Source organism: Ranitomeya imitator, chromosome 10 (genome assembly GCF_032444005.1).
Source record: "Ranitomeya imitator isolate aRanImi1 chromosome 10, aRanImi1.pri, whole genome shotgun sequence".
Lineage (NCBI taxonomy): Eukaryota > Metazoa > Chordata > Amphibia > Anura > Dendrobatidae > Ranitomeya > Ranitomeya imitator.
Window position 1 is genome coordinate 41755062 of NC_091291.1, and position 22750 is coordinate 41777811.

Consider the following 22750-nt stretch of genomic DNA (forward strand, 5'->3'; position numbering starts at 1 on the left):
AAGTACACGCCTGCGCAAGGCAATCTTGCCTTGCGCAGTATGCTTTGCCCAACTGCGGGCAAAGCCGAAAAGCCTTAGTGCGCCGGCGCATGCGCACTATGTCTCGGAAGTATTTTGCTGTGTTCCGGGACATAGTGCGCCGGCGCATGCGCACTAAGGCTTTTCGGCTTTGCCCGCAGTTGGGCAAAGCATACTGCGCGTGCGCAAGGCAAGATTGCCTTGCGCAGGCGTGTACTTCGGAGGACACAGCATGAACTTCAACCCAATATTGAGGCCAGCATGCAGCCAGCGGGTAAGGAAAGGGTGAATCAAACACCTGAAAACCCCGCCCATATGACCGCAAACCTGTCCCGCCAAATTCAGGTGACAGGTTCCCTTTAATGCTGTTCAGTATCAATCTCCAGCACCTGGGCTATCTGTTGGCTTAGTCTTCAGTCCATCTAGTCCTCTCCTGAACATGAATGTAAGCTTCATTCTGATTTGACAGAACTGGCAGGGAGTTGGGTGTCAGGATTAAAAGATATCCAAGACTAACCTTGATGACCTATGGTTAGGATAGGTCATCAATATTCTGATCCGTGGGGGAGTGAAATGGCGTCGGTGGTCGGAACTGCTAAGTTGTGGAGCTGCACATAGTGGCCACGGCTGGGTACTGTACAGCCACCCGCTATGGATTGGAATACGGGACCGATGTGCAGTACCTAGCCATTAAACAGTGTACGGAGCTATCCTCTGCAGCTGGGGAACTGAGCAGTTCCGGCCACCGCCGACACTGAAAAACAGCCGCTCAGTGGGGTGGCCCTGCCAATTTAGACATTGATAACCTTTATTAAGAATAGGCCATCAGTGTTAAAGTCCCAGACAACCCCTTTAAAATTAAGCTGCTTTGAGCAGCTATCAATGTATTATAATGCATGCAAGCTGAAGAAGCAAGACAGTTAAAAAGTTTGGATTAAAACCAAGGATTCTTTTTTTTCACAAATTCAAGGCAATGTAATAAAAATAAAAAGCCAATAAAATGAACCACAACCTAATTGCAGTAATGGTTAAAACAAAAACAACAACTGTGGAGAAAAAAAAAAAAAGTACGGTATTAAAAAAAAAAATCCTAAATTTGTAATCTTCTATGTGTGTTGTTGGTGAGGCTCATTTCCAATAATGTCTTTCTTTTTGCTCAGCATAAAGTTTCTAATTCTGTAGTGCAATGATTTACTGAAATGTCCAAGACAAAAATATAAAAAACAACAACAGTTATTTCATAGTTTTCATAGTTTGTTATCCCGATTCCCTACTATATGGCTCTAATTTCTGCAGCATTGAGTAGCAACAGTCATGTACAATGAAATTGATTACATGGGTGTGTGTGCGCGCGCACGTGTGCGTGCTTGTGTGCGTGTGTATATATTATGTAATATATATCACACACATATATACATATATATGTATGTGTGTAATATATGTAATGTAAAGGCCATCATCTACCATGTGCACAAATACTTCACTCAGAAGTCGTACAATACTGGATGGTATAAAAGTCCACATTTCTGCTAAAAATAATAAATAGATATCACCAGAATTCTCCATTCTCTTGCCATCTATAGACTCAAGGAGACGGAGGAAACTTGAACTTCGTTGGGAACAACCACTCTCCTCTTCTTGACATGGAAGAAGTGTCCTTCTAGATACCAGTAGTCAACGCAGAAGAGTCCAAATAGCAAGAATAAAATGATGGCTAAAATCCATTCCCAAATCGCAGCGGTAGATTTCATTTGTTTGCTAACAAATACGATCACTAGTAAAATTGGTCAAAGAATCATAAGTGACAATATTAGATACATACACAGTCATGATCGAAAGTGTTGGCACACTTGAAATTGTTCCAGAAAAAAAACAGTATTTCTCCCCGAAAATTAGTACAATTACACCCGTTTTGGTATACACATGTTTATTTCCTTTGTGTGTATTTAAACAAGACATAAAAAAAGAAAAAAAAAAGAAAAATTGGACATAATTTACCGCAAAACCCCAAAAATAGGCTGGAGAAAATCATTGGCACCTTTCTAAAATAGTTTGTAAACTTTGCTTCAAGCATGTGATGCTCGTTTCAAACTCACCTGTGGCAAGTAACAGGTGTGGGAAATATGAAAATCACACCTGAGACCAGAAAAAAAGGGGAGAAGTTGACTCAATCATTGCATTGTGTCTGTGTACATTATATTGCTATGCCTGATGAAGAGACCCGAGTAGTCTCGAAAGCTTGCAATTTATTACCATCCTTTCAGTTAGCCATTAAAATGTATCAACCACTGAGGACTCAAATCTTAATATTTTTCTATCTACTGGCTAACACGGTACAAAGATATACATTTTTCGGGAACTTTTATACAATATATGACAAAAGTACGTACACCCCTCACATTTTTGTAAATATTTTGTGATATATTTTCATGGGACAACATTGAGGATCTGACACTTTGATACAATGTTCAGTAGTCAGTGTACAGCTTGTTTAACGGTGTAAAATTTGATGTTCCGTCTAGACAACTCAACACTCAACAATGAATGTCTAACCTGCATCTGTGAGGCATCATCAGAAGAATGGTGGAGGAGCGCAAGGTCTCCAACATCCACCAGCTCCATGCTGCTGTCATGGAGGAGGGAAGAGGATTCCAGTGGTAACCTGTGAAGCTCTAGTGACCTCCATGTCCAAGGCAGTGCTTGAAAATAGTAGTGGCAACACAAAATATTGACACTTTGGGCACAATTTGACCATTTTCACTTAGGGGTGTACTCACTTTTGTTGCCAGAGGTTTAGACATTAATGGCCGTGTGTTGAGTTTAGATGGCACCAAATTTACATCGTTATACAAGCTGTACACTGACTACTGTACACTGTAGTTAAGTCAGAATTTTCAGTATTGTCTCACGAAAAGATATAATAAAATATTTACAAAAATGATAGGGGTGTACTCACTTTTGTGACATACTGTATGTGCATTTCATGGTCTATCACGTTACTAAGGATACTCAGAATAATCGATACGGTTGCCAAAAGAGTGAGGATAAATCGCAGAGGTCCTATCCACTTCCCGCCATGTCTTGGCTTCACTCTGTAGGTTAGATAGGTTTGTAGCCAGAAGTAAACAATACCAATGACAAATGCCAAAAAGGCTCCGATGAGGTGAGTTTCCAGCTGGCTGGATTGCTGTGCAAAATAATAATAGTTATTATTTAATTTGGAAGCTACAAATGAAGCTTACAATGACAGACTGGTATAGAGAAAGAGAGGGTCCTACCATCACAGGCTTACAATCTACAGGGTGTTGGGGAAGGAGACAGAAGGTTGGGGTGTATTGGAGCAGCTCCAGTCGTAGTAAGGTGGCAGTGGGGTGATTGTCTCCCACATGTGACTCCTTCAGACGCCACCTGAAAACTCATCTCTTCAGGAAAGTCTACAATCAGACGTTTTGAGGCACTGAATCTCAGAGGATGGGAGATGCTCCAGATAAATCTGGAGCCAGTTGGGCGAGGAACGTACAAGGGTGGAGGAGAGAGGGAGGTCTCGTGAGGACAGGAGATGGTGTGTGTTAAGGTATTGGAAGATTAGTTTGGAGATGCATGGAGGAGACAGATTATGGACAGTCTTGTAAATCATTGTTCGTAATTTACACTGGATTTGCTGGAGAATTGGAAGCAAGTGAATGGCTTGGCAGAGAAGTAGAGGGGAGTATACGGCTGATAGACAATCTGGGATTCAGGACATCAGAGAGGTGACATCTGGGCTAGAAAGGTAGATCTGACTGTCATCAGCGTATCAATGGTACTGGAGGCCAGGGGACTTTGAGTTGTCCCAGGCCAAAGTTATTGATGGAGAAGAATAGGGGAGCTAGGACAGAGTATTGAGGGACACCAACAGAGACAGGGATGAGGCAATAGTGTGGAAATAGGACATAAAATGTGCAGTCAGTAAGGTAGGAGGAGATCCAGAAGAGGGCAAGCTCTGCGATGACAAAGAAAGAAGACCTGTAGTAGGAGGAAGTGGTCAACTGTGTTGAAGGTAGAGGACAGGTCAAAGAGGAAGAGTGTAGAGTATGGATTGTTCGGCAGACAACAGGTCATTTGTAACATTGGTTAGGGTTTGGTATTGTCGTGACCTACTTACAGATCCCCATTAATAATAGCAGCCCTCAGTGCAACAGTGGCCACTACAAGTGAAGACTGACCTGAAAATTACCGACCATTGAAGTTCCTAAAGCACAAAGAAATCCCAAAGCAAGGCCCACAGAATTTACATGAGAATGGCAGCCATAATCTCTGATTTGCTGAAACCGTATAACACAGATCCAGACCACTGACAAAAAAGAACCAAAGTGTGATTAGAACATTACAACTGTAAATATTACATTCTTTTTTCAGAAGCTGATTAAAATTTTATATTTTTTCCACAATAGGAAATTATAAAAATAAAGAAATTAGATCACATATGAGAACAGATAATTATTTACTATCAGTTTCTGGGCTAGCCTTATGCAATGACGTCCATGCACCGCAGCAGCTCTTAGTAATATTGGGCTGGAGTTGATGGGAGATGAAATATTGACATATAGGGACTAAGTTTTGGGAGGGATGGACTGATGGTTGTGAAAGCAGGTAAGTATGAGCTGAAACAGAAGGACATAATCATAGAGTGGTAAAAGGCAGTAGATGTAGACTAGGATAGATTGGCGTGGGCAGCATAGCCTTAACTAAAAGCTTGACGAGGCCAAAGAAAACTGAGAAGACAATATTGGCATTACTTGAACGGGTACAATGAAATTGCAGGTGCCCGCGGTTCTACTTAGTGGCCTGTTCATGTCTACAGGTGTGCTAGAAAGAGAAGAGCTCAGCTGCTCTTGGCGGCTTCCATAGCCCCATCTCTAGTGGTCAGTGCATGAAGCCCATGAAAGGCTACGGTCAGAATAAAGCTTTCAGTATTAAAAATGTGGGTAAGTTCTAGAGGTTGTGGACAGATAATGACTACATTAGCACTAGGCATAAAAGATCTACCCTACCTTCTTAGCAGCTTAGTAGCATGCTAGGAAAGAAATGGTTTGAAACTAAATTAATTATGGGAATCATAATCTTAAAAATACAATCCAAATAAAGCCTTGTAACATTTATGTAAATCAGCGATAACAATTTCCCATTCACAGTGGTTGATGCCTTCAGAATTAATGTGTGTCATTCCCCTCCATGTACAGCCTTTGAAAAGTTTGACCAATAAGAAGGAAAATTGCTTGTCACCAATCACATTGCTCTCCAATCTGGGAATCTGGGATCACTTTCAAAGGGAGGAGGGGGCTTTTGTTTGTGGCTCCGATACCTAAATTTAGGAAGATTCATTCATGGTCTCTTCTAAATTGTCCTAAATTGGTGCCATTTATAAGGTGCTATTGTGCCCTCTAGTTTAGTTTGTATAGGGCATCATACAGTGAGGATTTCCTAATCTGACAGGTGTCTTCAGATTACAAGTTTATATCAATCAATTATTGTATTGTATTCCCTGTGGGACGATATAAATCATTTTTCTATTGGGCAGAGTTTGGATATCCCAGCCCTTTTGCACTCTGGTTTGCAGAACGGTCCTTCCAAAATTACAATATTGGGACAGATGAAAAGTATGTGTTATGACCGTGGTTGTGGAACAACTGTGCCAAGCTCCAAGGAGAGCCAGGAGGGGCGTAAATAAGCGAACACCTGGTTCTTCACTAGAGCCCCTGATGGTGTGGTTAGACTTGAGCCCAAGTAGACGACAAGTGCCACTCCAGGACAGACCGCAGAGTCGTCGCAGCTGACCACCAAACGTGCAGGGAAGCAGGACCAGCCTGGAACTTATTAGCAGGAGGTATACGGCTAGTAGACAGATGCGGGAACAGGCACAAGCAGGACAAGTACAGAAACACAGGGCAGCCACAGGTATGGGATCACAGGTGCAGGTTCACAGGTACAAGTTCAGGCGGATGAGTAACAGGACTAGGCACAGGCAGGACGGGTTTGGGTATAAGTACAGCAGGATGGGCAGGATCAGGTGCAGACAGGGTGGACTGGGTAAGGTAAATGGGACGGACAGGATCATATACAGATCATACAGGTACAGGAACCTGACAACTGGGTAATAGGAAACTCACTGGTACTAACGTTGCTAAAGTACCTCCCACTTAGGGAAGGTGCCTTAAACGCCTAATGTTTCCCAGCGATTGGCTTGAAAATTTTCAAAAGAGAGCGGGCCCTAGGCATTCTCTCAGGAGACCTGTGCGCTGGCCCTGGGAGGAGAAAGATGGCGGGAACCGGAGCAGCATGGAAAAGAGAGTGAACATGATGGCGTCCCTGCCGAGAGGCGGAAGCGGACTCATGCAGGGGCGCTGGTGCTGTTCTAACAGTGTGTATGTGTCCCAGAAGAAAAGCCATTCCCAACAACCACCTTATCATGGTGGGAAAGCTGGCAATATTCTTTAGAAAGTCGTCATCCAACAGCTACTACTCTCGACCTTCATGCACAAGGCTTGGCTCAGAATGCATGTGTTCCTAATAAGAAGAGGAGAATAGAAGATCTGCAATTGGGGGACAGTCTTCATACCTCCTTACCTCCTTGATACCATGCCGCTCCAGCCTAGATTTCTGTGTTCTGGTGACATCCATCTAATGTGGACTAGTTGCAAAAGGAGCATTGCAGTGTTGGTCTAAATGTGCTCGAAGACAAGAAATGTCCTCAGCAACCTGAAAGTTGACAATGGAAGGAATCTGGGGGAAAGTAAATCCAGTTCACTGAACTACCACTTTTTTGTTGTAAATGGGATCTGTCAAACACAAAATCTGCTCTTCTATCATTGGCTTGAATATATGTATTGCATTACGGAGCAAAAACTTAAGGGAACTGCATAAAAAAAACTAAATATCAAGACATCATAAGTAGACAACACAGGAAACATACCACATAATTAGGGCTACACATGAGTATGAATAAATAGTGGCTGCTAGATACCTGCTGAAAAATACTTACCCAGCATTGCACCTACATTAAGAACTTGGCCAAATATACAGCTCTGGGGAGGATATGAGCCGCATGCACTGTCAAGAAAAAAAAAAGACCACAAAATGTTAAAAAAACGCTTAAAATTGTGTGACTTAGAGGATTTTTCAAACTTCATATCCATCCATTGTTACATATACATTAAATGGAAGTATTCTCAGAACTACAGAACAGGAGAAGGACTTGGGTATTCGGGTTACATGTAAGTTGAGCAGCAGCACTCAATGTCAAGCAGCAGCCGCAAAAGCAAACGAGGCTTGTGTGTGTATGAAACTAGAGATAAAATCACGCGATCCCAACGTATTATTACCCCTTCATAAATCACTGGTGAGGTCACATCTAGAATACGGGATGCAGTTTTGGGCTCCACAATTTAAAAAGGATATTCAGATGTTAGAATCAGTTCAAAGACGGTAACTAGATTATTACAAGGGATGGAGGCCTCATATGATGAAAGGTTGGAAAAGGTGATCTTGTTTAGCTTAGAAAAAAAGACGCCTTAGAAGAGAGCTCATTTGTATGTATAAATATATGTGTGATCTGTACAAAGGACTGGCACATGGCTTATTCCTTCCAAAGACCATACGAAGGACCAGGGGGCACTCATTACGGGTGGAAGAAAGGAGATTCCAGCAGCTAAATAGGAAAGGGTTCTTTACAGTTAGAGCAGTCAGACTGTGGAATGCCGAGCAGAAGAGGTAGTAATGGAGGAAACTATAACAGCTTTTATAGGAGGACTAGATGCTTTTTTCACAACAAATGGCAATGTTAGTAGTAAATAATCTAGCAATGGAGAACATAGAACTGGTGGAGAAAGGTGGAACTTGATGGACCAGAGTTTTTTTTCAACCTATGTAACATCCTGGAAGGGATAGTAGCCCCATTCAGTGATTAGTCTGTATATCAATATAGGAGCAGATTGCGGAATAGGGTCCATCGTCTCTGACAAAATAAAGACTGTGAATTATGATAGCGCTGTCTACCACTAGAAGAAAGCAAGTACAAGTCACATGACTTATACAGTATAACCTCAGTTTTTCAGATTTCTGATTTTAGCAATTCAATAGGAGTCTTCATTGTTTAAAATCTGTTCCGGGCATGTAACAAGACATAGCATTACTCGTGTACTGACCACGACAGAAGTAAACTATAGCTCCCAACCTTTTTCTGTTTGTCTCTCCAGGTCTCGAGCTCATGACCTTCAACATCACAGCCAGGAGCTTGGCATAATGAGCCACAGGCTCTAGTGATATAATGGGGAGAATTCTGTGCACTCGATCTGTATTGCAGGCCCTGACTCCGCAGGCACTTTGTACTGTTATGTACAATGTAACAATGTATTTCTATACAATGTATTTGTATTTCAATTTGCAAGGATTTTAGAGGCAGAGAGAGAGAGAGAGATTTTTTTTCTCCCTGTAAAATTAACTAAAATCCAATGGAAAACTATTAAAATAATGTCAGTTTTAATTTGCTTCATTAACAAATAATAAACACTACAAATCCGCAAATAACAGGACATATTTGGTGTCCCTAAAATCATAACGACTCGCACAACGCAGTGATCAGATTATTTACAGGGATCCATAAATGGCATAAAAAAAAAAAAATTGATATTGTTTTTTCTATTAAACCCTTAAAAATGTTTTAATAAAGATGTAAGCTGAGGTTGTGTTCACACGCAGCTTAAATGCTGCATTTTTTCTGCACGAGTTCGCACCACATGACGCAATAACAATCTTCTCTGATTATTGTATCTTTGCTGTGCTTCTTTTATGCGTGCTCCCCCATATTTGATGCGTTTGGTGCAGATGTGAATCTGCGTTTTTAATACTACAGAAAAGTTTTGATTCTGCTCTTAAAAATGGAACAGCATTTCCCCCCCCCCCCCAAGATTCCACATAGAAGCCTATAGAGAAAAAAAACGCACCAAAAGCTGAACAGTTCAGCAGCGCACTTGGGCACACCGAGGGTGGAGATTTCATGGAATCACATCCACTTTGCTTAGACATTTAGACCATGTTCACACGTAGTCCAAGTTCTGCATTTTCTCTGCTGTTTTTCTTGCCTAGCTGGGTTTAACTGTCCAAGTATAGTGGGTGTCGCGCTGCCCGGACTAATCAAAAGCCGGAAGGTAAGAGATTCGTGGCCTCCTGTCCAGCTGCCAGGTACCACTAACCTGGACCAGAGACCCGGGAACCCATCTCCTCAGCTCTAGTCCCAACTGTCCTGGATACCGCGGACAGTCCTGGGGTTCTGTCTACACTCTACAATCTCACACATCTGAACTTGTACTTGAATCTGGACCTCTGTGTGCTTTTTAAAGACTGCATAAGTTCTATATTAATAGGTGATTAGGTGAGGCTAGGATCTCACCGGCATGTGGAGCTTTTACGATCCATTAGGAATATCAAAAAGAGACTAGTCGGACAGGCCTGTCCCGCAGAGGCTTTTCCAGGCCCACTGCCAATGACTGGCAAGTCTCTCCCTATACAGGTACACGGCAGGCAGGAGAAGCCTCCAGGGACCAGCCTGTCCTACTAGTCTAGGTGTGGCCCAGTGTTCAGAGGCTTATAAAAGTATGCAATTCTCGGAAACGACGTAGAGTTTCAGAGTTAACCCCTTCATGACCCAGCCTATTTTGACCTTAAAGACCTTGCCGTTTTTTGCAATTCTGACCAGTGTCCCTTTATGAGGTAATAACTCAGGAACGCTTCAACGGATCCTAGCGTTTCTGAGATTGTTTTTTCGTGACATATTGGGCTTCATGTTAGTGGTAAATTTAGGTCAATAAAATCTGCGTTTATTTGTGATAAAAACGGAAATTTGGCGAAAATTTTGAAAATTTCGCAATTTTCACATTTTGAATTTTTATTCTGTTAAACCAGAGAGATATGTGACACAAAATAGTTAATAAATAACATTTCCCACACGTCTACTTTACATCAGCACAATTTTGGAAACAAAATTTTTTTTTGTTAGGAAGTTATAAGGGTTAAAATTTGACCAGCGATTTGTCATTTTTACAACGAAATTTACAAAACCATTTTTTTTAGAGACCACCTCACATTTGAAGTCAGTTTGAGGGGTCTATATGGCTGAAAATACCCAAAAGTGACACCATTCTAAAAACTGCACCCCTCAAGGTACTCAAAACCACATTCAAGAAGTTTATTAACCCTTCAGGTGCTTCATAGCAGCAGAAGCAACATGGAAGGAAAAAATGAACATTTAACTTTTTAGTCACAAAAATTATCTTTTAGCAACAATTTTTTTATTTTCCCAATGGTAAAAGGAGAAACTGAACCACGAAAGTTGTTGTCCAATTTGTCCTGAGTACGCTGATACCTCATATTTGGGGGTAAACCACTGTTTGGGCGCACGGCAGGGCTTGGAAGGGAAGGAGCGCCATTTGACTTTTTGAATCAAAAATTGGCTCCACTCTTTAGCGGACACCATGTCACGTTTGGAGAGCCCCCGTGTGCCTAAAAATTGGAGCTCCCCCACAAGTGACCCCATTTTGGAAACTAGACGCCCCAAGGAACTTATCTAGATGCATAGTGAGCACTTTGAACCCCCAGGTGCTTCACAAATTGATCCGTAAAAATGAAAAAGTACTTTTTTTTCACAAAAAAATTATTTTAGCCTCAATTTTTTCATTTTCACATGGGCAACAGGATAAAATGGATCCTAAAATGTATTGGGCAATTTCTCCTGAGTACACCAATACCTCACATGTGGGGGTAAACCACTGTTTGGGCACATGGTAAGGCTCGGAAGGGAAGGAGCGCCATTTGACTTTTTGAATGAAAAATTATTTCCATCGTTAGCGGACACCATGTCGCGTTTGGATAGCTCCTGTGTGCCTAAACATTGGCGCTCCCCCACAAGTGACCCCATTTTGGAAACTAGACCCCCCAAGGAACTTATTTAGATGCCTAGTGAGCACTTTAAACTCTCAGGTGCTTCACAAATTGATCTGTAAAAATGAAAAAGTACTTTTTTTTCACAAAAAAATTCTTTTCGCCTCAATTTTTTCATTTTCACATGGGCAGTAGGATAAAATGGATCATAAAATTTGTTGGGCAATTTCTCCCGAGTACGTCGATACCTCATATGTGGGGGTAAACCACTGTTTGGGCACTCGGCAGGGCTCGGAAGGGAAGGAGCGCCATTTGACTTTTTGAATGGAAAATTAGCTCCAATTGTTAGCGGACACCATGTCGCGTTTGGAGAGCCCCTGTGTGCCTAAACATTGGAGCTCCCCCACAAGTGACCCCATTTTGGAAACTAGACCCCCAAAGGAACTAATCTACATGTGTAGTGAGGACTTTGAACCCCCAAGTGCTTCACAGAAGTTTATAACGCAGAGCCATGAAAATAAAGAATAATTTTTCTTTCCTCAAAAATTATTTTTTAGCCTGGAATTTCCTATTTTGCCAAGGATAATAGGAGAAATGGGACCCCAAATATTGTTGTCCAGTTTGTCCTGAGTACGCTGATACCCCATATGTGGGGGTAAACCACTGTTTGGGCGCACGGCAGGGCTCGGAAGGGATGGCACGCCATTTGGCTTTTTAAATGGAAAATTAGCTCCAATCATTAGCGGACACCATGTCACGTTTGGAGAGCCCCTGTGTGCCTAAACATTGGAGATCCCCCAGAAATGACACCATTTTGGAAACTAGACCCCCAAAGGAACTAATCTAGATGTGTAGTGAGGACTTTGAACCCCCAAGTGCTTCACAGAAGTTTATAACACAGAGCCATGAAAATTAAAAAAAAAAATTATTTTCTCAAAAATGATCTTTTAGCCTGCAATTTTTTATTTTCCCAAGGGTAACAGGAGAAATTTGACCCCAAAAGTTGTTGTCCAGTTTCTCCTGAGTACGCTGATACCCCATATGTGGGGGTAAATCACTGTTTGGGCACATGCCGGGGCTCGGAAGTGAAGTAGTGACGTTTTGAAATGCAGACTTTGATGGAATGCTCTGTGGGCGTCACGTTGCGTTTGCAGAGCCCCTGATGTGGCTTAACAGTAGAAACCCCCCACAAGTGACCCCATTTTGGAAACTAGACCCCGAAAGGAACTTATCTAGATGTGTGGTGAGCACTTTGAACCCCCAAGCGCTTCATAGAAGTTTATAATGCAGAGCCGTGAAAATAATAAATACGTTTTCTTTCCTCAAAAATAATTATTTAGCCCAGAATTTTTTAATTTTCCCAAGGGTAACAGGAGAAATTTGACCCCAATATTTGTTGTCCAGTTTCTCCTGAGTACCGTGATACCCCATATGTGGGGGTAAACTACTGTTTGGGCACATGCCGAGGCTCGGAATTGAAGTAGTGACATTTTGAAATGCAGACTTTGATGGAATGCTCTGCGGGCGTCACGTTGCGTTTGCAGAGCCCCTGATGTGCCTAAACAGTAGAAACCCCCCACAAGTGACCCCATTTTGGAAACTAGACCCCGAAAGGAACTTATCTAGATGTGTGATGAGCACTTTGAACCCCCAAGTGCTTCATAGAAGTTTATAATGCAGAGCCGTGAAAATAATAAATACGTTTTCTTTCCTCAAAAAGAATTATTTAGCCCAGAATTTTTTATTTTCCCAAGGGTTACAGGAGAAATTGGACCCCAATATTTGTTGTCCAGTTTCTCCTGAGTACCGTGATACCCTATATGTGGGGGTAAACTACTGTTTGGGCACATGCCGAGGCTCGGAATTGAAGTAGTGACATTTTGAAATGCAGACTTTGATGGAATGCTCTGCGGGCGTCACGTTGCGTTTGCAGAGCCCCTGATGTGCCTAAACAGTAGAAACCCCCCACAAGTGACCCCATTTTGGAAACTAGACCCCGAAAGGAACTTATCTAGATGTGTGGTGAGCACTTTGAACCCCCAAGTGCTTCATAGAAGTTTATAATGCAGAGCCGTGAAAATAATAAATACGTTTTCTTTCCTCAAAAAGAATTATTTAGCCCAGAATTTTTTATTTTCCCAAGGGTTACAGGAGAAATTGGACCCCAAAAGTTGTTGTCCAGTTTCTCCTGAGTACGCTGAAACCCCATGAGTGGGGGTAAACCACTGTTTGGGCACACGTCGGGGCTCAGAAGGGAAGTAGTGACTTTTGAAATGCAGACTTTGATGGAATGGTCTGCGGGTGTCACGTTGCGTTTGCAGAGCCCCTGGTGTGCCTAAACAGTAGAAACCCCCACAAGTGACCCCATTTTAGAAACTAGACCCCCCAAGGAACTTATCTAGATATGTGGTGAGCACTTTGAACCCCCAAGTGCTTCACAGACGTTTACAACGCAGAGCCGTGAAAATAAAAAATCATTTTTCTTTCCTCAAAAATTATGTTTTAGCAATTATTTTTTTAGATTCACAAGGGTAACAGGAGAAATTGGACCCCAGTAATTGTTGCGCAGTTTGTCCTGAGTATGCTGGTACCCCATATGTGGGGGTAAACCACTGTTTGGGCACACGTCAGGGCTCGGAAGTGAGGGAGCACCATTTGACTTTTTGAATACGAGATTGGCTGGAATCAATGGTGGCGCCATGTTGCGTTTGGAGACCCCTGATGTGCCTAAACAGTGGTAACCCCTCAATTCTAACTCCAACACTAACCCCCCCACACCCCTAACCCTTATCCCAACTGTAGCCATAACCCTAATCACAACCCTAACCACAACCCTAATTCCAACCCTAACCCTAAGGCTATGTGCCCACATTGCGGATTCGTGTGAGATATTTCCGCACCATTTTTGAAAAATCCGCGGGTAAAAGGCACTGCGTTTTACCTGCGGATTTTCCGCGGATTTCCAGTGTTTTTTGTGCGGATTTCACCTGCGGATTCCTATTGAGGAACAGGTGTAAAACGCTGCGGAATCCGCACAAAGAATTGACATGCTGCGGAAAATACAACGCAGCGTTTCCGCGCGGTGTTTTCCGCACCATGGGCACAGCGGATTTGGTTTTTCATATGTTTACATGGTACTGTAAACCTGATGGAACACTGCTGCGAATCCGCAGCGGCCAATCCGCACCGTGTGCACATAGCCTAATTCTAAAGATATGTGCACACGCTGCAGAAAACGCTGCGGATCCGCAGCAGTTTCCCATGAGTTTACAGTTCAATGTAAACCTACGGGAAACAAAAATCGCTGTACACATGCTGCGGAGAAACTGCACGGAAACGCAGCGGTTTACATTCCGCAGCATGTCACTTCTTTGTGCGGATTCCGCAGCGGTTTTACAACTGCTCCAATAGAAAATCGCAGTTGTAAAACCGCAGTGAAATGCGCAGAAAAAAACGCGGTAAATCCGCCATAAATCCGCAGCGGTTTAGCACTGCGGATTTATCAAATCCGCAGCGGAAAAATCCGCAGAGGACCAAAATACGTGTGCACATACCGAAACCCTAACCCTACCCCTACCCCTACCCCTACCCCTAACCTTAACCCTACCCCTAACCCTACCCCTAACCCTACCCCTAACCCTAACCCTATTCTAACATTAGTGGAAAAAAAAAAATTCTTTATTTTTTTATTGTCCCTACCTATGGGGGTGACAAAGGGGGGGGGGGGGTCATTTATTATTTTTTTTATTTTGATCACTGAGATAGATTATATCTCAGTGATCAAAATGCACTTTGGAACGAATCTGCCGGCCGGCAGATTCGGCGGGCGCACTGCGCATGCGCCCGCCATTTTGGAAGATGGCGGCGCCCAGGGAGAAGACGGACGGGACCCCGGCTGGATCGGTAAGTATGATGGGGTGGGGGGGGACCACGGGGGGGGACCACGGGGGGGGGGGGGATCGGAGCATGGGGGGGGGGGATCGGAGCACGGGGGGGGGAATCGGAGCGCGGCAGGCGTGGAACGGAGCACGGGGGGCATGGAACGGAGCACAGGGGGGCTGGAATGGAGCACGGGGGGGGTGGAACGGAGCACCGGGGGGGGGTGGATCGGAGTGCAGGGGGGGTGATTGGAGCACGGGGGGGTGATTGGAGCACGGGGGGAGCGGACAAGAGCACGGGGGGGAGCGGAGCACTGGACGGAGGGGAGCCGGAGCAGTGTACCGGCCAGATCGGGGGGCTGGGGGGGCGATCGGAGGGGTGGGGTGGGGGCACATTAGTATTTCCAGCCATGGCCGATGATATTTCAGCATCGGCCATGGCTGGATTGTAATATTTCACCCGTTATAATAGGTGAAATATTACAAATCGCTCTGATTGGCAGTTTCACTTTCAACAGCCAATCAGAGCGATCGTAGCCACGAGGGGGTGAAGCCACCCCCCCTGGGCTAAACTACCACTCCCCCTGTCCCTGCAGATCGGGTGAAATGGGAGTTAACCCTTTCACCCGGCCTGCAGGGACGCGATCTTTCCATGACGCCACATAGGCGTCATGGGTCGGATTGGCACCGACTTTCATGACGCCTACGTGGCGTCATGGGTCGGGAAGGGGTTAAACATACATAATTGAAGTCATACAGCCAGTGCATGATACATGCTGCCCATGGATCAGTAAGCACGTATCCACTGTCTGTTTACCTTTTACTATAATGGGGACCATTTGGGTGGCGATTATTTCACCTGGAAAAGTTTTGAGTTTTTTTTTTATGGTAAAATAAAAGAATGATCGACAGAGGTTCCTAACAGAGGCTCCGCCAAACAGATGGACCTAGCCTTAGTTCTAGTGTTTATTTATTTTATGCTTGTTTGAAGAAGAAGCAGGAACTGAAACAAATAGCAAAGAATGTTTTTAAAACCTACTTTTCTCGCTCTGGATTGGACATTCGTGAGCAGCGCTGTTAGATCACCCCAACCAGAATCCTCCCTCTTCAACATGTTCTGGGTCCTGTGGGGGATCCAGCGGGTGGAGCAGCGGCCCTATTGATTCACACGTTTACCACAGGGTTGTGCCTGGATGCACAGCCACTAAAGGTGAGCCTTTGACTAACCTTTATGAGTGGTGGTCTTGGTTCATGTGCACATGTTACGCTTTATTTCTTTCTTTTATATAGTCTTTATTTTAGGAGAGAGCATGGAATTCTGGCTTTTTCTTTTACTAAGGCCTCTTTCGGGTGTCCATTATTCTCCCATGGGTTCTGTGTTTTTCATGGATAAAACATGTTCACATTTTATTCTAAGGACCTATTCATATGACTTATTGATTTTCTGAAAAAATAAAAATAGTGACATGTTCATTTTGGATCTGAGTTGCTGATTAAAGGGAATATGTCAAGCCTCTTATGCCATCTATATGGGTGTGCAGGTTATGGAGCGTTGAATAAAATTATACCTTGATATCTGTGATACAATGTCATATTTCAGAGTGATCCATGTCCACAACCACCAATTTGAAACATGTAATGACTGACACTTTGCTATTATGATCACACACAGCTCTGCAGTGAGATCAAAACTAACACAGTACCTGCAAAACTGATCTTTGTCTCGTTACAAACACATTTGCAGCAGCAGTTGTCCTCTCACAGTGCTTCACCTTCCATCTCATAGGCAGCCTGTGTGGAGGAAGGGCAGTACCGCAGCACTGTTAGCACTGTGAGAGGACAACTGCAGGTGTGTTTGTAATAAGACAAGGTTCATCTCTGCTGTACGGTGTTAGTTGCAATTAGACACAGCACTACAGCCGAGCAGACAGCATTATGAGAGGACAAGCGCTGGTGCAAATGTTTGTTATGAGACAAAGTTTAGCTTTACTGTACTGTGTTAGTTATAATCACAAACAGCTCTGCAGTGAGATCCGGAGAGCAGACTGTCAGTCATTATAAGTCTCACACTGGTAATGCCATTTTCATTTATAATAAGCCTGGAGGCAGATAATCAAGGAGATCTATGTCCCGCCCATTGATCTTAACAGCTCATTTACATGTTAAGAAAAATGTGAATTTCTCTGGAATAAGACATCAGATCACAGATATCAAGGCACATTTTATTCAACTTTCTATGACCTACATGCCCATATAGATGGCTTAAAAGGCTGATCCGACTGATAGATTCTCTTTAAACCCACTCATTCAAGTGAATGGTTACATAAAAAAAAAAAAAAAAAATCAGACAACTCAGATGCCATATGTGTTTCACCCAAGTGCTGTCTATTTTTTTCTACAGGCCAGTTAATAGGGGAAACTTTGAGAAAACTTTATATGTTTTTCATTCATAAGATGTGGACGACACGCGGTTTGTAAAAACTTTTTAAAATAGATCCAGCCCATGTATGTGAAAAAAAATTCCTGACATTTGAATGAGGCCGAACCCTGTGAATTATTCATGTCTTTGATGCTACATATAAATATATAATCACCTGATATAAGGAAAACCCTCTTCCAGGTTGACTGAGCCATTGGACACGGCCATTGCATATCTGAGAAAGGAATAAAACATGAGAACTGAACAAAAACAAACTTCAAGATAGAAGAAATTATCTAAGGAATGTTAGAGTGTTAAGATGGAATGGGAAAGACTGAAGAAAGAAAAGGATAGGAAGAGCTAGAGTATAATATAAATTGGTGATAGTTATAGTACTGATTGGTTCCAGAAACAAGACACTTAAGAAAAAAAAAAAGAACAGCAGACCAAATACTTTGTATCTGTTGACTCATTTAATTTATGCAGGAAGTTCTGAAAAGGGTTTTTGGGGGAAAGGAAAGAAAAAAAAAGAAAGGAAAAAAGGAAAAAGAAAAACGGAAAAAGAAAAAAGGAAAAAAAGGAAAGGAAAATGAAAAAAAGGAAAAAGGAAAAAAGGAAAAGGAAAAAGGAAAGGAAAAAAGGAAAGGAAAAAAGGAAAGGAAAAAAGGAAAGGAAAAAAGGAAAGGAAAAAGGAAAGGAAAAAGGAAAGGAAAAAGGAAAGGAAAGGAAAAAGGAAAGGAAAAAGGAAAATGGAAAGGAAAATGGAGTCATTATAAATATATTCCTAAATGTGTTTAATTATCTACAGAGATAATCACTGCAGTATGATAAAATAGCCACTGTCTTACACTGAAAAAAACCTGTTCTAAAATATTAGTAGGGCAAATCCCTGTGATCATGTGCAGCAGGAAGCTCTGCTGCTGTGAGTTGGTTATCTCCAGGTCACAGCAGCGGAGCATCCCACTGCACATGATCACTGCCATTTTCTTTTTTTTCCCTTTTTCTAGAGAACCCCTTAAAGTTGGTTTGGAAACCTATATAATTTTAAACAAAGGAAAATATTTTAAGAACATTTTCCCCTTAGGCATCAAATAGTGTTTGTGTTTATATTTCTATGTCTATTTTTTTTGTATATTCAGAGCATTCAGACTTTTTCTTTTCCCAAGAGTGAGCTCCAAATGCTGACGAGAAATTACATAATGAAATGCAGTGTGCCGGTAGCCATACTGTCTTATTATGCTCAATGTATAAGTCATACCAGTATGATCTCAAAGGGAGTGTAGGATTTATATTAAGTTTGCCCAAAGGCATGTTTATCTCAAAATAAGAATATCAGCATTACTTGCCTTGTGTTGCTCCACCTTTGTTAACATGGCTGAGCCTGCAAAGTCCAAAGAAGTTGAAGGTACAACATTGAGACTAATGATTGTCTGCAGTAGTCTTATGCTGTAAACGGATCTCACCACCAGAGTCATGTCAACGAAGACCAATCGGAAGAAGCGGCATTGGAGTGGCAGTAGTTCGCAATACAGATATTCTTATTTCATGCACATCATGGCTTTGGACCAACTTAATGTAAAAAAAGATATACCCTCCAGCATATCCTCACCTAAAAGAGTTAACCACTTTCTATATATATCAGTACTAAATAGTTTGTATAGATGGTACGGGCAACTTACTAGTATATAGTTTTTAGACGTTCTGGACCCACTTTCTGACGCAACATCTTTGTCATTTGAGCCTTTTTTTCCCGGTCAGTCCCAATTTCCCTGTTCTGAAAATGGCCACTTACTCTTCCATGATTAAGGACTTCTTTTAGTCTAAAACTTGTAGTAAATTATATATTATTTTCTTGGATTCATAGTGAGTGATAATTTTTAAGATATGGAATGAACATTTTGAAAAAAAAAAAATTAAATCATGAATCGGAAGGAAAATGTTTTATTTTTCTATATAGTGTTTGGACACATGGGTGGCATTTTTGTGCCAAAAATTATTGAAAGCCTCAATCAAGGTGAGCTGGACTGCATCTGTTGCACTTACGGAGGACGAGAAAAGGTACACCAACCATCAATGGCTCGTTGACATCCTCTGTTTTTTTTTTCCTGATGTGGAAACAAAAAATCCACCAGTGGACATTTTTTAATAGGGGTTAATTTGGGAGAAGACTAAGATGACACAGGGGCATTACTTTAGAAAGAAAGAAAATTTTACAAAACTTCTAAAGACTATTATGTACTAATCATATTGAACGTGACTGTCAGCCAATGCTTGGCCATCATAAAGCTATATCAAGTAGTTATTAAGTAAATAATTTAGAACCTATTGAGATAAATTGAGATAAATTAAAATAGGATTCAAGGCAGGATAGAAGAACAATTTGAAATATAAAAGAATCTAGAGAAATAGGAGTCAACAAGAAGCAAAAAAGTATAGTGTACAGCTACATAGATAAACTTCACAGTAAAACAACTTACACCACCCATATTCCAGCTGTGGCAAATACTGCTAGAAAAATCGGTAATAGTGCCCAGGCCCACATCTCATTACTAAGAAAGCTGAAAATCAACAAAACAGGTCAAATAAAATACAAATAAAATAAATCAGCATTTTCATTGTCTAAAAGACTACACACAATAGCCCTAGGCCTGATATCACGGTGGAGATCAAGAAATATGAGAAGCCAACATTACGCGAGATGACATTCATTCCCAACGAGATGTTGTTAGACCCATCATGTGCTTCACCTTAAGGCCTTATTTGGATATCTGACTTTCTCACGTATGATCATTTTGATCAGACATTGGTCCAAGCGTAACCAGTTTTTTTTTTCCCCGAATGTGGAGAAAAGAAAATAAGTTTCTCCTTTCTGTATGTTTGTAAAAACTGAACCGCACTAAGATGTTAACTGAGAGCGGTCCGATTTTTTCACTAACCCAAAGACTTGCATTGCCGATTTTGACCTGACCATCGATCAAAATTGGTCGTCTCCACAATTTTCTGTGGACCGCTAGAGACTATAGACTATCACAGGTACGAGTGATATCTGTGAAAACCACAGACTGCACTCGTACTTCTGAATGAGGCCAAATCGAGAGACAAACATATTGCATTACATAACATTGGCCAAACACAGATTTATAGAGAAAAGTCGAGGACTGTTTAGAGTTAAGTATTTCCCGTTAATGAAAAATTCACCAAAAAAAGTAAGAAAAAACTTAATTTCTCAATTTAGCACCAAAATAGAGAACATTAGGGATTAGTAATGTTCATGGACATCTAAAGTCCCATCTCACATTCGAAGGATAAGCCACCATGTACAAAGAAACCAATGCACATTACCTATTTATAGACACCCATCTACAGTGGGCAGTAATATCTCAGTTTAGAAAATAAAATAGGATTAGTTTTCAACAGTCAAAATTCTGAATGATAACCAATAAAAGTGGGTGAGGACTCATTCTTGAGTCCAGGTGGGAGCATTTGTCACCATCAATCGACTGGGAATATCTGAGCACTGTGATTGGCTGCTCTAATTAATTAATAATTAATAATTAATTATTTAACCCCTTCATGACCCAGCCTATTTTGAGCTTAGAGACCTTGCCGTTTTTTGCAATTCTGACCAGTGTCCCTTTATGAGGTAATAACTCAGGAACGCTTCAACGGATCCTAGCAGTTCTGAGATTGTTTTTTCGTGACATATTGGGCTTCATGTTAGTGGTAAATTTAGGTCAATAAATTATGCATTTATTTGTGATAAAAACGGAAATTTGGCGAAAATTTTGAAAATTTCGCAATTTTCACATTTTGAATTTTTATTCTGTTAAACCAGAGAGTTATGTGACACAAAATAGTTAAAAAATAACATTTCCCACATGTTTACTTTACATCAGCACAATTTTGGAAACAAAATTTTTTTTTGCTAGGAAGTTATAAGGGTTAAAATTTGACCAGCGATTTCTCATTTTTACAACGAAATTTACAAAACCATTTTTTTAGGGACCACCTCACATTTGAAGTCAGTTTGAGGGGTCTATATGGCTGAAAATACCCAAAAGTGACACCATTCTAAAAACTGCACCCCTCAAGGTACTCAAAACCACATTCCAGAAGTTTATTAACCCTTCAGGTGCTTCACAGCCGCAGAAGCAACATGGAAGGAAAAAATGAACATTTAACTTTTTAGTCACAAAAATTATCTTTTAGCAACAATTTTTTTATTTTCCCAATGGTAAAAGGAGAAACTGAACCACGTAAGTTGTTGTCCAATTTGTCCTGAGTACGCTGATACCTCATATGTGGGGGTAAACCACTGTTTGGGCGCACGGCAGGGCTTGGAAGGGAAGGAGCGCCATTTGACTTTTTGAATCAAAAATTGGCTCCACTCTTTAGCGGACACCATGTCACATTTGGAGAGCCCCCGTGTGCCTAAAAATTGGAGCTCCCCCACAAGTGACCCCATTTTGGAAACTAGACATCCCAGGGAACTTACCCTAGATGCATAGTGAGCACTTTGAACCCCCAGGTGCTTCACAAATTGATCCGTAAAAATGAAAAAGTACTTTTTTTTCACAAAAAAATTCTTTTAGCCTCAATTTTTTCATTTTCACATGGGCAACAGGCTAAAATGGATCCTAAAATTTGTTGGGCAATTTCTCCTGAGCACACCGATACCTCACATGTGGGGTTAAACCACTGTTTGGGCACATGGTAAGGCTCGGAAGGGAAGGAGCGCCATTTGACTTTTTGAATGAAAAATTATCTCCATCGTTAGCGGACACCATGTCGCGTTTGGAAAGCTCCTGTGTGCCTAAACATTGGCGCTCCCCCACAAGTGACCCCATTTTGGAAACTAGACCCCCCAAGGAACTTATTTAGATGCCTAGTGAGCACTTTAAACCCTCAGGTGCTTCACAAATTGATCTGTAAAAATGAAAAAGTACTTTTTTTTCACAAAAAAAATTTTTCGCCTCAATTTTTTCATTATCACATGGGTAATAGGATAAAATGGATCATAAAATTTGTTGGGCAATTTCTCCTGAGTACGCCGATACCTCATATGTGGGGGTAAACCACTGTTTGGGCACTCGGCAGGGCTCGGAAAGGGAAGGCGCGCCATTTGACTTTTTGAATGGAAAATTAGCTCCAATTGTTAGCGGACACCATGTCGCGTTTGGAGAGCCCCTGTGTGCCTAAACATTGGAGCTCCCCCACAAGTGACCCCATTTTGGAAACTAGACCCCCCAAGGAACTTATCTAGATGCATATTGAGCACTTTAAACCCCCAGGTGCTTCACAGAAGTTTATAACGCAGAGCCATGAAAATAAAAAATAATTTTTCTTTCCTCAAAAACGATTTTTTAGCCTGGAATTTCCTATTTTGCCAAGGGTAATAGGAGAAATTGGACCCCAAATGTTGTTGTCCAGTTTGTCCTGAGTACGCTGATACCCCATATGTGGGGGTAAACCACTGTTTGGGCGCACGGCAGGGCTCGGAAGGGAAGGCACGCCATTTGGC

The 22750-nt window shown here is 41.8% G+C and overlaps 1 protein-coding gene across 1 annotated transcript in view; it reads right to left on the minus strand.

Annotated features, from left to right (window-relative positions):
- Positions 1-319: 319 nt before the first annotated feature.
- The window catches only part of TMEM150B (transmembrane protein 150B), a 61484-nt gene continuing 39053 nt past the window's right edge, over positions 320-22750 (minus strand). The window contains exons 2-7 of the mRNA XM_069742622.1: positions 19707-19787; positions 17405-17464; positions 7040-7107; positions 4224-4351; positions 3028-3205; positions 320-1792 (exon numbers count right to left, since the gene is read on the minus strand). Coding sequence (XP_069598723.1) covers positions 1596-1792; positions 3028-3205; positions 4224-4351; positions 7040-7107; positions 17405-17464; positions 19707-19771 — 696 coding nt within the window. The 5' untranslated portion in view covers positions 19772-19787 and the 3' untranslated portion in view covers positions 320-1595. The remainder of the gene's footprint in view (positions 1793-3027; positions 3206-4223; positions 4352-7039; positions 7108-17404; positions 17465-19706; positions 19788-22750) is intronic.